At 30.6% G+C, this 15,170-nt stretch overlaps 1 protein-coding gene across 1 annotated transcript in view; it reads left to right on the top strand.

Annotated features, from left to right (window-relative positions):
* The window catches only part of LOC115886196 (odorant receptor 30a-like), a 34,299-nt gene extending 21,118 nt beyond the window's left edge, over positions 1 to 13,181 (top strand). The window contains exons 4-7 of the mRNA XM_030905285.1: positions 4,843 to 4,942; positions 4,998 to 5,102; positions 11,424 to 11,579; positions 13,004 to 13,181. Of these exons, the coding sequence (XP_030761145.1) occupies positions 4,843 to 4,942; positions 4,998 to 5,102; positions 11,424 to 11,579; positions 13,004 to 13,057 (415 nt within the window). The 3' untranslated portion in view covers positions 13,058 to 13,181. The remainder of the gene's footprint in view (positions 1 to 4,842; positions 4,943 to 4,997; positions 5,103 to 11,423; positions 11,580 to 13,003) is intronic.
* The last annotated feature ends 1,989 nt before the right edge of the window (positions 13,182 to 15,170 follow it).

Raw genomic sequence — 15,170 nt, 5'->3', positions numbered from 1 at the left:
TTCCAAATAAGTCCAAAATAACCGAGTTATTCAAGTTTGAAAATTTAAAAAGAAATTGATTTATTTTTAAATAATTTTGTGAGCCACCTGTTTTTTTTTCTCAATTTTTTGATTGATGTGTATTTTTTCTGTATTTGCATCCATTCATTTAGTGTCGTAGCCATAGAGTAAAGCCGTAAGCATGGTAGGTTAAGAAATAATTATACTGTGGGAAATTTGCGGTGAACAGGCAGTTCTAAAAAGTTTTCTAAAATATACAGGAAAATTTAAAAAAAGGCACGATTTTCTACATCTTTTTTTGCGAAAAAATAACTCATAGACGTGTTCCGGGGGTCGAAATATGTCACCTTTAAAAGTATTTTCACTAGGGCATTCAATCCCGAAAGAAATTTTCAATCCCGGGATTTCGGGATTATAATTTTTCGATCCCGGGATCCCGGGATTGGTCCCGGGATTCACGAAAAAATTAATTACGTTGGAATTATATTATATTTTCTTTCTTTACAAAATTTTATTGAACAAAAAAAACATAAATTAAACGTCATCCCCATTACAAAACAACATAACATATAAGTTTATTTAACAAAAAATAAAAACATAAAAGAAACTAAAATATACATTTTTTATTTAATTTACATAACCAATCGAATACAGCATAACACAGGATTACTAAGAGATACTAAAATAACAACTTATCCAGTAACAAAGATGAGGATCTAAACTTGGTTTTTTTGGTTTTTGAAAAAAATTCTTAAAAAAAACAAGCCGATCAAGAGTATTATCACTCAAACTAGATCTTCATCATCTTCAAACTTGATCAAACATTCAGGGTTGTTTATAAGCGCATATTGTACTATCATGAAAGACTTGTGTACGATTTAAATTAAGGAAAAAATGTAATGATGAATCCCGAAAATCCCGGGATTAAAGAAAAGACAATCCCGTGATTTCGGGATTGAAAAAATGTCCGGGATCCCGGGATCCCGGGATTGAATGCCCTAATTTTCACTTATTTAACACTCACCCTGTATAAGCGTTTTCAGGAAACGCTTGCCGCGTTATCAATTGAAACAAAAATTTTACGGTGCAGATATCGACTCAGAGGAAGGCTCGTTTGTGAGAGCGGGGATCTGCAGTACGATGAGTCAGATACAAATAGATGAGACAGAATAGTAAATATATGATATCTGTTTTGAAATAATAAAAAAATATATTTATAATATAATCGTATACATGATTTATCTATACTTAAATGGATGAGGTAGCGAGCGTTCCCTGAAAGCGCTAGAGTAATATCGCGCTTTTAATAACTGTCAGCAGCTGATTTAGCCACTTTTTGTCTGCCCCTTTTCAAACGGCTTTTAAAATAAATAAATCTGACATTCCACCAATCATCATGCATGTATACCATAATTTTTTTCATTCTTCAAATTTCATTTTTTAACAATTTTTAAAATTTCATGTCTCTTTCGCGTTGTCTGTCGGCATTTTAGCGACTAGAAAAATGTCTGCCAACAATTTTCCACGTTCCTTAATAATAAAAAAGGTATTTTCGCAATTATAACTCGAGTACCTTATAATATTTTTAGTGTCAAAATTTCACCCTTTCGATTGGCCGCCCCCGCTTTAAGCCCCGGGATCGCGCTGGCGGACATGACTATTTCATAATAGCTACACAAAAAAATACTTCATACAAAAAATTAGCCATGTAACGATGATAAGGTTTTTTATGTAGCCAGCTCTTAGACTATAAGTTCATCTGTCGCATCTTCGTATTTCAACCTCAACTAGATAACCTTATCTCGTGGTTGTCTTATTATAGTTTAGGAAGAATTATATGTCAGAAAACTTAAACAAATGTATCGCATTAAGATTTCTAAATATTTAGTAATTTTTTTTAAATATCATTAATAATTAACAAGTTTGTATAATTGCAGGGAGTGATATTGCTAAAATCTACGAGTAATTAATATTAAGAAATCAAATTTTACGGTGAACGTATAATTTATTAAGTTCGAAAATATAACAGATTTAATTTTAGGGTTTCCTTTAAAATCTGTTTAAAGGAAAACGGTTTCACTTTGACATGTTTCTGATTTGCACAATCCGAAATCTTGGCGATTTTCTGCAACAATAATACATATTCATTATATAAATAGTTGCACGATGGAAACGAACAGCGCTTTGTCTATTGCATAAATTTGACTTAAATAGGTTTACTATAGAATTGTGATTAATTCTGTATGTATTTCCCACGAAGAACAAAATACGAGATGAAAAAAAAACTTGGAAGAAAAAAGAAAAGGTCCATACAGGGCAGAGCTGCAACAAGTCAGTTTTAAAAAGACATAAAAAGTCTTAAGTCATTTCTAAAATCAAAATGATTTAAATCTTAAGTCAATTTCAAGACAAAGTATAAATGTCGTTGACATCATTTTATTTTGAGTCATTTTTTTTGTAAAGGCTTAATTGAATATCATCATCATCATCATCATCATTTTCAGCTTATTCAACCATTTCCAATTATGGTGTAACCTCCCTTGTTTTTAGATACTCTATTTGGAGTTGGGTCCATTGTTATCTATTGTTGGCTATGCAGGCCCAAGTTATTCCTGCTAATAGACGGAGAGCTGGCTACAGAAAAAAACCTTATCATCGTTACATGGCTAATTATTCTTGTGAAGTATCCTTTTGTGTAGCCATTATGAAATAGTCATGTCTGCCAGCGCAATCCCGGGGCTTAAAGCGGGGGCGGCCAATCGACAGGGTGAAATTTTGACACTAAAAATATTATAAGTTACATGAGTTATAATTGTCAAATATTTGCTTTTATTTATTATTAAGAAATGTGGAAAATTGTTGGCCGACATTTTTCCCGTGGCTAAAATACCGACAGACAACGCGAAAGAGGCATGAAATTTTGACAAAGAAATCATCGTCATCATACCTACATGCATGCCGATTAGTGCAATGTCATGTTTATTTATTTAAAAAGCCGTATGGTAAAGGGAATGCAAAAAAATCGTGGCTCAATCAGCGGTAGACCGTTATAAAACGTGCGATATTACTCTCTACTGGATGACTCTTGAAAGTGCAAATATTTTCGGAGCTTGTAGATCTCGATAAAAGAAACATATTTTTATTATACGGCATTATTTATACGGCTCTTTGCCGTTTTCCAAATAAGTCCAAAATAACTCAGTAATTCAAGTTTGAAAATCTAAAAATAAATTGATTTATTTTTAAATAATTTTGTAAACCGCCTGTTTTTTTTTCTGTATTTACATCCATTCTTTTAGTGTCGTAACGTAAAGCCGAGTAAAGCCGTAAGCATGGTAGGTTAAGAAATAATTATACCGTGGGTAAATTTGCGATAAACAGGCAGTTCTAAAGAGTTTTCAAAAATATACAGGAAAATAAAAAAATTCACGATTTGCAACATTTTTTTGCGAAAAAAACTCATAGATGTGTTCCAGGGGTCAAAAGAATCACCCTAAAAGCATTTGCACTTATTTAAGACTCACCCTGTATAAGCGTTTTCAGGAAACGCTCGCGGCGTTATCAAATGCAACATAATACCTGTCTACAAAAATTTTACAGTGCAGATATCGACTTAGAGGAAGACTCGTTTGCGAGAGCAAGAATCTGCAGTACAATGAGTCAGATACAAATAGTGAGACAGAATAGTAAATGTATGATATCTGTTTTTGAAATAATAAAAAAATATATTTATAATATAATTGTATATGTTACGGTTAAGGTCCGATGTCCGGTTAATGTCGACATTACCCGGTTAATCTCAAAAATAACACACAAGAAAACAACCAAAAACATAACCTAACCCAAACATTAACATGTTAATGTCGACATTAACCGGACAACCGTAACAAATACATGATTTATCTGTACTGAAATGGATGGAGCGTTCCCTGAAAGCGCTAGAGTAATATCGTGCTTTTGATACCTGTCTGTCGCTGATTTAGCCACGATCTTTTTGTCTACCGTTTTGTATTTTTGCTTCTAAAATAAATAAATATAACATTTCACCAATCGACATGCATGTAGGTATGCCATTTTTTTTAATTATGGCCTCTGGAAAAATCTTCATGCCTCTTTCGCGTTGTCTGCCGGCATTTTAGCGACGAGAAAAATGTCTGCCAACAATTTTCCACGTTTCTTAATAATAAATAAAACCTATTTTCGCAATTATAACTCGTGTACCTTATAATATTTTCTGAGTTTCAAAATTTCACCATTTCTATGGCTGCCCCCGCTTTAAACCCTGGGATCGCGCTGGCATACATGACTGACTATTTCATAATGGCTACACAAAAGGATACTTCACAAGAAAAATTAGAAATGTAACGATGATAAGTTTTTTTATGTAGCCAGCTCTTAGACTATAATTTCTTAATATCATAATCCTATCTCAGGTTCGGTCTTCTTCTAGGTCTCTTAATTCCTTGTGGGTATTATGTTTTAATTTTTGTGGTCCATCTGTTGTCCGTTCTTCCTGCCAGGTGTCCTGCCCATCGCCATTTGAGGGATTTGACTCTGTGGATAACATCATCTATTACCTGGATCTTTTGTCGTATCCACTCTATTCTTTTACGGTCTCTCTTGGTTATTCCCAGCATATTTCGTTCCATTGAGCGTTGTGCGACCTGCAGTTTCCTTATGATGTCCGTTTTAAGTGTCCAGGTTTCGCAAGCATATGTTATGACTGGTAGTAAACATTGGCCGAATGTTTTCTTCTTTGAATAGTTTTCTTTTCTAATTGAATATAACGTTATTTAAATTGTTTTTATATTTTTGACTTACTTTTTGACTTACTATTTTTAGCCTTTTAGAAACACTGAACAAACTATTTGGGACGATTTATTTCTGGCAAATATGTTTTGGAACGATGACTTTGTGCATGGATTTGTTTCTACTTAGCTTGGTATGTTTTATTTTTTACGTTTTTTATGCGATAATAATGTGTGTAATTATTTCAGAGCACACCAAACTCAGTAGAGTTTTTCTATTTAATTCTTTATCAACTTGCCATTGGAAATCTGATATTGGTTCCATGCTGGTTCGCTACAGAAATGACACGAAAAGTAAGTAGATTAAAGTAAGTGGATTTATTAATTACTTGCGTGTACCCGCGACATCGTTCGCGTCGAATTAATCATTTGTAATGGCGATGATAAAGCAAAGCAATAATTTTTATTAACATACAAACTGGATAAAATTTTCTCACATTTATGTCAGCATGAAAAAAAAACAATATGGCGATATTATTATATAACTTGATAATATTTGAGGGGTAGTTTCATCTCGTTGGAATTTGACTTTCGAAAAATCCGTTGCCAAAAATAAGCTTTTTACGTCAAACAGTTTAAGCAGCATCGTGGTTAATCAATTACCCAACTTTTTGAAACACCCTGTATGAATTTTTAAAAAATTTCAAAATATGTGAAAAAACAAAATAAATTATGCGTGTCCTAAGCGTTTTCTCGAAAGACTAACCATTTTTTAAATAACAAATATTGTAATATTTGAGGGGCGTTTTCACCCTCTTGGAATTTGAGATTCGAGAAAGCCCTTCTTATCCAACCTCTACACCCTACAGTCAAACCGTTTGCCAAAAATCAGCTTTAAACGTCAAGCAGTTTAACCAGAATCGTGATTACGCAATGGTCATATTTTATGAAACACCCTGTATAAATTTTTTAAAAATCTTAAAGTATGTAAAACAGCAAAATAAAATATACGTGCTTAAGAGTTTTTCCGAAAAACCGGTTTTTAAATAAAAAATATTCTAATATTTGAGGGGTGGTTTCACCCTCCTAGAATTCGAGTTTCGAAAAATCCCTTCTTATCGAACCTTTGCACCCTAAAGTCAATCCGTTTTCCAAAAATCAGCTTTTTACGTCAAGCGCTTTAAGCAGGTTCGTGATTAATCAATGACCAGATTTTTCGAAACACCCTGTATACATTTTTAAAAATTCTTAAAATACGTAAAAAACAAAATAAAATATACGTGTTTAAGCGTTTTTTCGGAAACTTGACTGTTTTTTAAATAAAAAATATTGTAATATTTGTGGGGTGGTTTCACCCCCTTGTAATTGGGATTTCAAAAAATCTCTTCTTATCGAACCTCTACACTCTAGAATCAACCTGTATGCCAAAATTGAGCTTCTTACGTTGAGTGGTTTGAGCAGGATCGTGATTAATCAGTGAGTCAGTCACTTAAGGATTTTATATATTAATTAAGGGGGGGTTAATCACCGCGACCTTAAAGATCTATTGTGTCCTACATTCAGTTATAACTCATCATAGACAGTTTCAATTAACTCATCATACATAGGGACTAGCGTGAGCCAAAAAAACTAATCTATGGAATGTATGGGTTAAAATGGATCTAATAACCGAGAAAAAAATATCGCCGGAAGGCAGGAATCAATTTTAAAAGGTGTTGGTGAACATTCAAAGTTTTCCATTTAAATAACATGCAAAAAAAATCTTTTTCCATTAAAAGTACCATAACTTTTCAAACGGTTTACGATAAAAAAACTACATCGCGGATTCTTGTAGAGCATAAAATTTCCTAAAAAATCTATCAGAGTAATTTTTTTCAATTCAATAATTCGTATATTTGAAAGCTTTAAAAAGTGAAAAAAATCAAAATATGCAGTTTTAGTGTTTATTGATTAAAACTTTTCATATTTAGCAAAAAAAACTAGATTATCTACTCTCAGATAATAATTACTCTCAGATAGATTTTTTAGGAAATTTTGTGCTCTTTAAAAATACGAGATGTAAACATTTTTTATCGTAAACCGTTTCAAAGTTATGGAGTTTTTTTTTAATAGAAAATGATTTTTTTACCTGTTAGTTAAATGGAAAACTTTGAATGTTCACCGACACCTTTTAAAATTGAGCCAAAAATCCTGCCTTTCGGCCTTTCGGGGATATTTTTTTCTCGGTTAGTAGGTTCAATTTAACATATAAATTCCATAGGTTAGTTTTCTTAGCTCACCCTAATAGAGACCTTCCTGTTGTAGGGAGGACAGGGTATTGCCTATCATCCTCTGACAACAGCAGTTCATCCTCCGAAGAGAGCGTTTTAATTTTTAAGACTTTAGGTTATTTTTTATACAGACGATAAAATTATATTTTATCGTCGACCGAAAAGAAATGCTTCACGAGCGATGAAATCGCAAGTGAATTAATTTCGGGAGACGATAATGCAATTTTATCGTCGTGTATAAAACAATATTTTTTTCCATAGCAAGTTACGTTTTAAAAAATATTCAGAAATTATTATTCCAAGGAATTTAGTACGAGTAGAAAAAATATTGTGCTGGGTTGGCGTTGGTTTCTATCTTTGAATAAGAAGACTAAGAAAGGAGCATAATGCTATCCATGTATTCATTATGGTATTCATGCATGGTGGGCGGAAAAAGCACTCTATGGTGGTGATCCTTGGCAGTTCTGTTTGACGATTCATTTGACACATTTGAATTTGATTTGAAATTTTGTATATTTGTCAGTCTTTACGGAGCTTATTTTTTGTTATTTATTATTTAATCTACTACTGTTAGTTGTATAAAGATAGTAAATCTAGATGGAAATTGTGGCAGAACTTAAATTAACAGTGACACTATCGCGATTTATCGAAAAAGACTCTAAAATAGTTTGTTGTGTAGCGTGCGGTAGATCTCGGCAAAAATTGAGTGAAATAATGGAACAACTTTTCGCTAGTAAGTGACTAAATAATATACATACGTGTAGTAAACCGATCATTTATGAAATTCACTTAAATTAACTAAATTATACATTTTTCTTGCATTTTAGTTTTCATTTATTACTTGTCAAAGATTAGATGTCAAAGAATTTATATACGTTAATTTGACTTACCTGCTTCAGTAGCGTATCGGATGTTTGTGTTAATAAATACTTATTATAACTTATCTATTTTTATTAGAATTATATATTTTTATAACAATTTTAATAACTACCAACATTTATTCACAACGTAAAATAAAACAACAAATTATTGAGTCTACCCCACGTCTACCCTACATCATAATTTTACATTTTTTAAATAAAATTAGAATGACACTGATAAACCGGAATTTAAGTCGGCCATATTTGAGGCCCATCGCGGTGTACCTAAGATTTTTGATATGCTCCTTCCTTAGTCTTCTTATTCAAAGGTTTCTATGTAATTTGACAAATAAATAAAGCTGTCTCTTTAGTTGTCAGTTTTGAGTCAATATTTTTTAATTCTCTTTCGTGTCGATTGCTGATTGAATTGGAGCCAGAAATGGCTCAAAACGAAATAAGTAAATTACCAACAGATATTCAGGCTGAGGCGCCAAACGCCATATCCAAACTACTGCCATTTAAATCCCGAATAACTTATGAAAAGGAATACAAAAATTTTCAAAAATGGAAGCAATTAAAAAACGTGCGAGAAGAAATAAAGTTTTTAACCTATCCTCGCTGTTAAAGTATCATTTAATCTACCATTGCTGTTAAAGTACTATTTTATCTACTATTTTTGATAGATATAAGGCAATTTTAACACTTGTTATGGAAAAAAATATATTAATCAATCTATTGATTCATAAAATATGCTTGACTAAATTCATAGAGTATTTCGTTAATCCTAATAGTTATTAGGTATGGATTTATGACACCCTATATTTATTATGAATTGAATTTTAATTAGAAATCTCAGCAGAAAAACAATAATAACACAGTCCAGATATGAAAGTATGAAACTTTATGCCGATCAGGCTACTGACAAAAAACTGTAAAGTCGAATTCATATCACCATTAAAATTAGTTTTGAAGCAAACGGAACAAAAACTGGACAATTTTAGCAAATTAATAAACCAGATATTTTGAAATAATCTTGTCAATTTTATAGCTGTATTAAATGTTAATTACCAACGTACGACCACTTTTTACCGAGGAAGAAATGCTTTTTACTATATTGGTAATTAAATATAATAATTCAAAATAATTTTTGATACTGATTAGCGAGATTTTTGCTTAGATGGCATAACCGTTAGAGATTAATTAATTATTAAGTTTTAACAGTTTGGAATGTAAATATTTTTTTATAGATACAGGATATTACGTCGATATGAAACATAAAAACTGTTACGCAGCTGCATAGAATAAAATTATTAATTAAAAGAATCTTTTTAAAATCAAGTTCTGACGATATTCCTCTCTGACTCACTGGTCAGACGGACAAACTTCAAAGGCAATTGAAAAACTGATATATTCTTTTGTCTTTATGAGCAGTACTTAACTAAGATTTGTACTGCATACAGGGTGGCGCCTCTCATACGTCGCGGAAGCCCAAAGGAGAACGGTAATTTATATCGAAATGAAATTTTGGCAGCATATTTAGGGTAACTGAAAGCATTTTATAAAAATATATAGAATTATACAGGGTGTCTCCCAAAAAAAGTTACCTACACATCAAAGTTGTGTTTTTCTAATGAAACACCCTATATATCAATTGATTTTAGGATTCTAGAAAAAAAATAAAGGTGAGTTTTATTAAAGAAGCATATACCTAAAATCTAAGGATTTTGACATATTTCACATTTTATGAAAATGAAGAGTAAATTTTAAATGTCGATAACAGGCTAACTAAATTTTAGTTGACCTTGTATAGCCCGATGTTTAATTACAGTAACCATTGTATGTTAAACCAAATTGAAATTTGACCCGAAAAGTTATACAGGGTGGAACAAAATTAATATGGAACATTAGTCACTTTTAAAAGCAAGTTATTCCTTTATTTTAAATAGAACACCTATTATATTTTTCCGGTGTTCAGTGGGGAATTTATATATCTTCAAAATATTATTAAGGTTGCCTACCCCTCAGACAAAGATTTTCCTAAATATTTAAATTATTATGATTTTGCGTCAGTAGATATTTATTATTTGAAAAAATCTAGGTGGCTGTGATATACTTTGTTACTTTAACAAAAATTCAAGATTGTAGAGTAAATACTCAACTGTAATAAAAAGATACACATTTAAAACATATTTTAATTATTACAGAATTTAAACTAGATATAAACCTATAATTATGTGACAAAAATTAGCTAGATGAAATCAAATGCTTAAAATGCTTTCTTTCCTGTTAACTGCATAAAATGATTGTCTTTTCAAAAGGATCTTTTCATTTTAAAAGGCATATGTGGAGTTTTACCTCGAAAAGCAGCTCCAATAATTTCTCTCATGTTGTCGACAATAGTTGGTCGAGTTTTGTAAACACTGTCTTTAACATTTTCCATAAAAAAAAACAGACTAGGTACAATCAGGAGCATTTAAGTATTCTATTAATAGGTGAATGTACACTGCATTCGCCAACTAACAGAATCATATCAATTCTCTCTGCTGTAGGATAAGTTTGCATTTTCGTCAAATTTATGAGAAATTTTTTTGTTTTAACTGACACAAAATGATAAGTAGTTGTTAAAGTTGGACTAATTAGACAGCTACGTTGAAGTAACGTCAGACATATCACAGCCACCTAATTTTTATCAAATAATAAAGATGATCTACTCAGATCAAATGATGTAAATGAAAATATCTAGAAAAATCTTTGTTTCAAGGGTAGGTAATCTTAATAGTATTTTGAAGAGACATGAATTCTCCATTGAATATCGGAATAATATACTGGGTGTTCTATTTGAAATAAAAAAGTAACATGCTTTTAAAGGTGACCAATATTCAATATTAATTTTGCCTCACTCTGTATAACTTTTTGGATCAAATTTTAATTTGATTTAAAGTACAATAGTTAATTTAACTACATATTAAGCTGTATCGGGTAAATTCCAATTTAGGTAGGTAGCTTTTATTGTAATTTAAAAATTGTTCTTTATTTCTAGAAAATGTTAAATATGTCAAAAACCTTACATTTTAGTCATATACTTCTCTTATAAAACTCACCTTTATTTTTCTCCCAGAATCCGAAAATTAATTAATATATAGGGTGTTCCATTACAAAAAACACAACTTTGATATGTAAATTTTTTTGGGGACACCCTGTAGAACTCTCTATATTTTTAAAAAGTGCTCTGAATTAACCTACTTATGTTTACACAATTTCATTTCAATACAAACTGTCGTTCTCCTTGGAGCCTTCGCGGCGTATGAGAGGCGCCACCCTGTATATTAAAATGACAGGCACAACTATCAGTGTCATAGATGCTCTTGTTGGACATACTTATATTCATAAGGCTCATCGTAGTCATAACAAAATAAAGAACAAATGAATTCACATTCACGAATGTACCGAAAACAAAAAAAATTGACTAGATAGAGATGGGAACTTTTGATCTACCATAATCATATCTCTCTAAATCAGTTTTGTAATTTCTATTTTTATTTCAGAGTGAAGATATTTCTATGGCCGCTTATGCCAGTAACTGGTTTGATTTCAACAGCAATTTCAAAAAAGATCTGGCATTTTTTATAATGAGATCCCAAAAACCGCTTAAGCTGTACGCAGCTAACTTTTTTGAAGTATCAGTGGTAACATTTGTAAAGGTACGTTTTCTATAACAAAAAAGACTGAAATAGTAACTAGCAAGACTAGCATTATGTGTTTGGTGTTATTTCCAAAGATATTTTTTTTTTTGGTAAATCCGAATTTTTCCGAATTCGTTTTTATTGTTTTCTGACTTTATTTAAAAAGATATTATGATAATGATAATACACATTTTACATTCCCATTGCGACTTTCCTTGTTCTACACGTTGATATTATTAGATTTTGAATCTGACATTTCATTTCTTAGCAACCATCCAGTGGCGCATCTAGAGATTGAGTCTGGGAGGGGTAGTGTGAATATTCAAAAAAGTACTAAATTTGAATTAAATTTTTGCTGGAAGGTATTGTAACTGTGGAAAAAATCTACTTGGATTGGTTTGGATATTCTGTTTTAATTTGTATTATTAACTTTTTTGTAACAATTTTATTTTATACCAAATTTTATCTTATTAATTAATTTCTTTCTGGGAGGGGTAATTACACCCATTACCCCTCCCGTATATACGCCCATGTATAGGGCTTGTTTCTCTCTACAATTTTCTGTTTCACAATGTACCGTTTGTGTCCGGGAAGGGTTCATAGTTTCATAGTTGTCGATTTTCGAAAGAAATCAGTACATGTATATTATTTCGTATATTTTTCATTATATTGATATTATGGAAAGCACTGTTCATTAAAATGTTGTATCCTATGTTATAGGCCTTGTTTCTCTCTACAATTTCCGTTTTCACAATGTACCGTTTGTGTCCGGGAAGGGTTCATAGTTTCGTAGTTGTCGATTTTCGAAAGAAATCAGTACATGTATATTATTTCGTATATTTTTCATTATATTGATATTATGGAAAGCACTGTTCATTAAAATGTTGTATCACATGTTATAGGCCTTGTTTCTCTCTACAATTTCGGGTTTCACAATGTATCGTTTGTGTCCGGGAAGGGTTCATAGTTTCGTAGTTGTCGATTTTCGAAAGAAATCAGTACATGTATATTATTTCGTATATTTTTTATTATATTGATATTATGGAAAGCACTGTTCATTAAAATGTTGTATCACATGTTATAGGCCTTGTTTCTCTCTACAATTTCCGGTTTCACAATGTGCCGTTTGTGTCCGGGAAGGGTTCATAGTTTCGTAGTTGTCGATTTTCGAAAGAAATCAGTACATGTATATTATTTCGTATATTTTTCATTTTATTGATTTTATGGAAAGCACTGTTCATTAAAATGTTGTATCCTATGTTATAGGGTTTGTTTCTCTCTACAATTTCCTGTCTCACAATGTACCGTTTGTGTCCGGAAAGGGTTCATAGTTTCATAGTTGTCGGTTTTCCAAAGAAATAATTAAAATAAATTAATTTCTTTCTGGAAGAGTTTTTTTAATAAAATTGTTTGATTATTTTAATGTTTCTTTTACTTTTCAGATTATTCGCTCGTCTTTCTCGTATTACGCTGCTTTAAGCAATTTAAACACCTAATTTTATTAGAACCAGTTTTATGGAATATAATTGGCATTGGTTTACCACATTATATACATGTTTAATTAACATATAGCAAATAACTAGAATAATAATATGATTATATTTAAAATAGTTTTGGATTGAGAAATAAATATTGCACTATCATACTGATTTGTCTTTATTATTAATATCTACAATTAAAAAAACTCCTTCTACCTAATTAGATTAGAAAAAAGATCATTTTTTATAATATAATTAGCACCTATTTTACATACATGCATATAGTCTGTCCAATGGGAGGATCCCTGACAGCGACAGTTGTGTCTGTCATTTTAATTCACAGGCAAATTGAACTTTCTGTCATTTTTTGGATGTCGTCTTTCGAAATCTTCCCTGAGTCGTTGGACAGACTATATACAGATTGTTTGATTTGTTTTTTAAATACAACATAATTTCCTATTACATGTAGTGCAGCTTTTAACTGCAAATTAACCACAATCAATATTAAATTTGGGTAATGTCAATTTTGTGTGATAATACACTACAAAACTCTAAAAAATATAGCGGTAGAAAAAAAGTATTCTAAATATCATATTTCGTGTGATTAAAGTTCCTAGATATTAACAGAGTACCAGTAAAATTGGTTTATTCACTATTTTGGATTACTGGATGATAATGTGTGAAAAATAAAATAATAAATGGTTATTTTTCTAACAAATTATAAAATTTATAAAACCCTTTTTATTATTTTTTATGCAATTTATCAATATGAATCATTAGCATAGTGGAAAGTGTTTTTGGTTGCTGTTCAAAAAAATATATGCCCTTATTTTTAAATTTTTCGCCTCTACATGGTATTAAAATGGAGCCAGTTGCGGTACTCAACATTATCTAGGTATTTTACACGTAATGAAGAAACGCGGCCGTAACATTCAACTATAGTGAAAATAGCATCAGTTTGAGAGTTATCTGGCCTTTCATTTTAAGAGAGATTAGATTTTTTTTCTATAATTTTTTGGATGTTGTGTGATAGATTGTTTCTAATGTTTCAACCAATATTTTTTTCTTATAAAAAAATAAAATTTGATATCATTACCTTGCAAATCAATTTATATTTTAATTAAAGAAGTAAGTAGTTAGTTACAGTTACACTCAATAATTTAATATATTACAAAAAACATAAAAAATGAGCCATAAAAAAATAGTATCTACTAATATAAGCCTACTAACTCAATATCAATAGACGATGAGTATCATTATACAGTATATCCCCGGATTGCCTTTACTAGAGGAAAAACATTTTTAATATTGACATTTTGTGAAAAATCTATTCTTCATATAAATTTATGCTTGTCAAAAATGGTTAATTCAATTTATACGGTACCAAATTTCCATACCGTTTTAGAGAAAATTAAGGAAACATGAAAATAGTTGAATTTTTTCAAGTCCCAAAAATCAAAACGTGTTTCTGTGGTCATATAATTTCGTTTTCATGCTTTAATAGATTGTTGTTGATAGAATTCTAATTAACGTCATGTTTTCTTGCTGTTTTAAAATGTTAAAGAAGCACAAAATTTATTTAGTACAATGTTATGGAAAGAGCCATAGTAGTTATCAGAAAATGTGATATTTTAACAACAAAAAATATGACGTTAATCAAAATTAATAATAACCATCTATTGAAAAAAAATCTAAATTACATTACCATAGAGACCCGTTTTGATTTTTAAGATTTCAAAAATTCAACCATATTTTCATGTTTTTTTTTAATTTTCTCTAAAACGGTATATAAATTTGAAAAAGTATAAACGGGATTAACTATTGTAGAACAAGCAAACATTTTTAAAATGAAGAATGTATTTTTCTCAAAATGTTAATAATAAAAAAGTTTTTTTCTTTTTGTAAAGACTATCCGGGGACATACTGTAGATAAAAACATATTTTTCGACCCTGTATATCTTTTACCCAGTATATAACAAAATAGGAAATAAATTATTATTCCATAATGTCCCGAACACAGAAGAAACAATACACAAATTTATTATTTTTATTTCTTCTGCAAGCACATATTACATTTTAATCATTAAATAATCCATTTAAATGTTATTAAATCACTGAAAACCCAAACGTA

The sequence above is a fragment of the Sitophilus oryzae genome, unplaced genomic scaffold (assembly GCF_002938485.1).
Source record: "Sitophilus oryzae breed Bouriz unplaced genomic scaffold, Soryzae_2.0 scaffold_471_pilon_pilon, whole genome shotgun sequence".
Classification (NCBI taxonomy): Eukaryota; Metazoa; Arthropoda; class Insecta; order Coleoptera; family Curculionidae; genus Sitophilus; species Sitophilus oryzae.
This window is presented reverse-complemented; position numbering and strand designations above follow the sequence as displayed.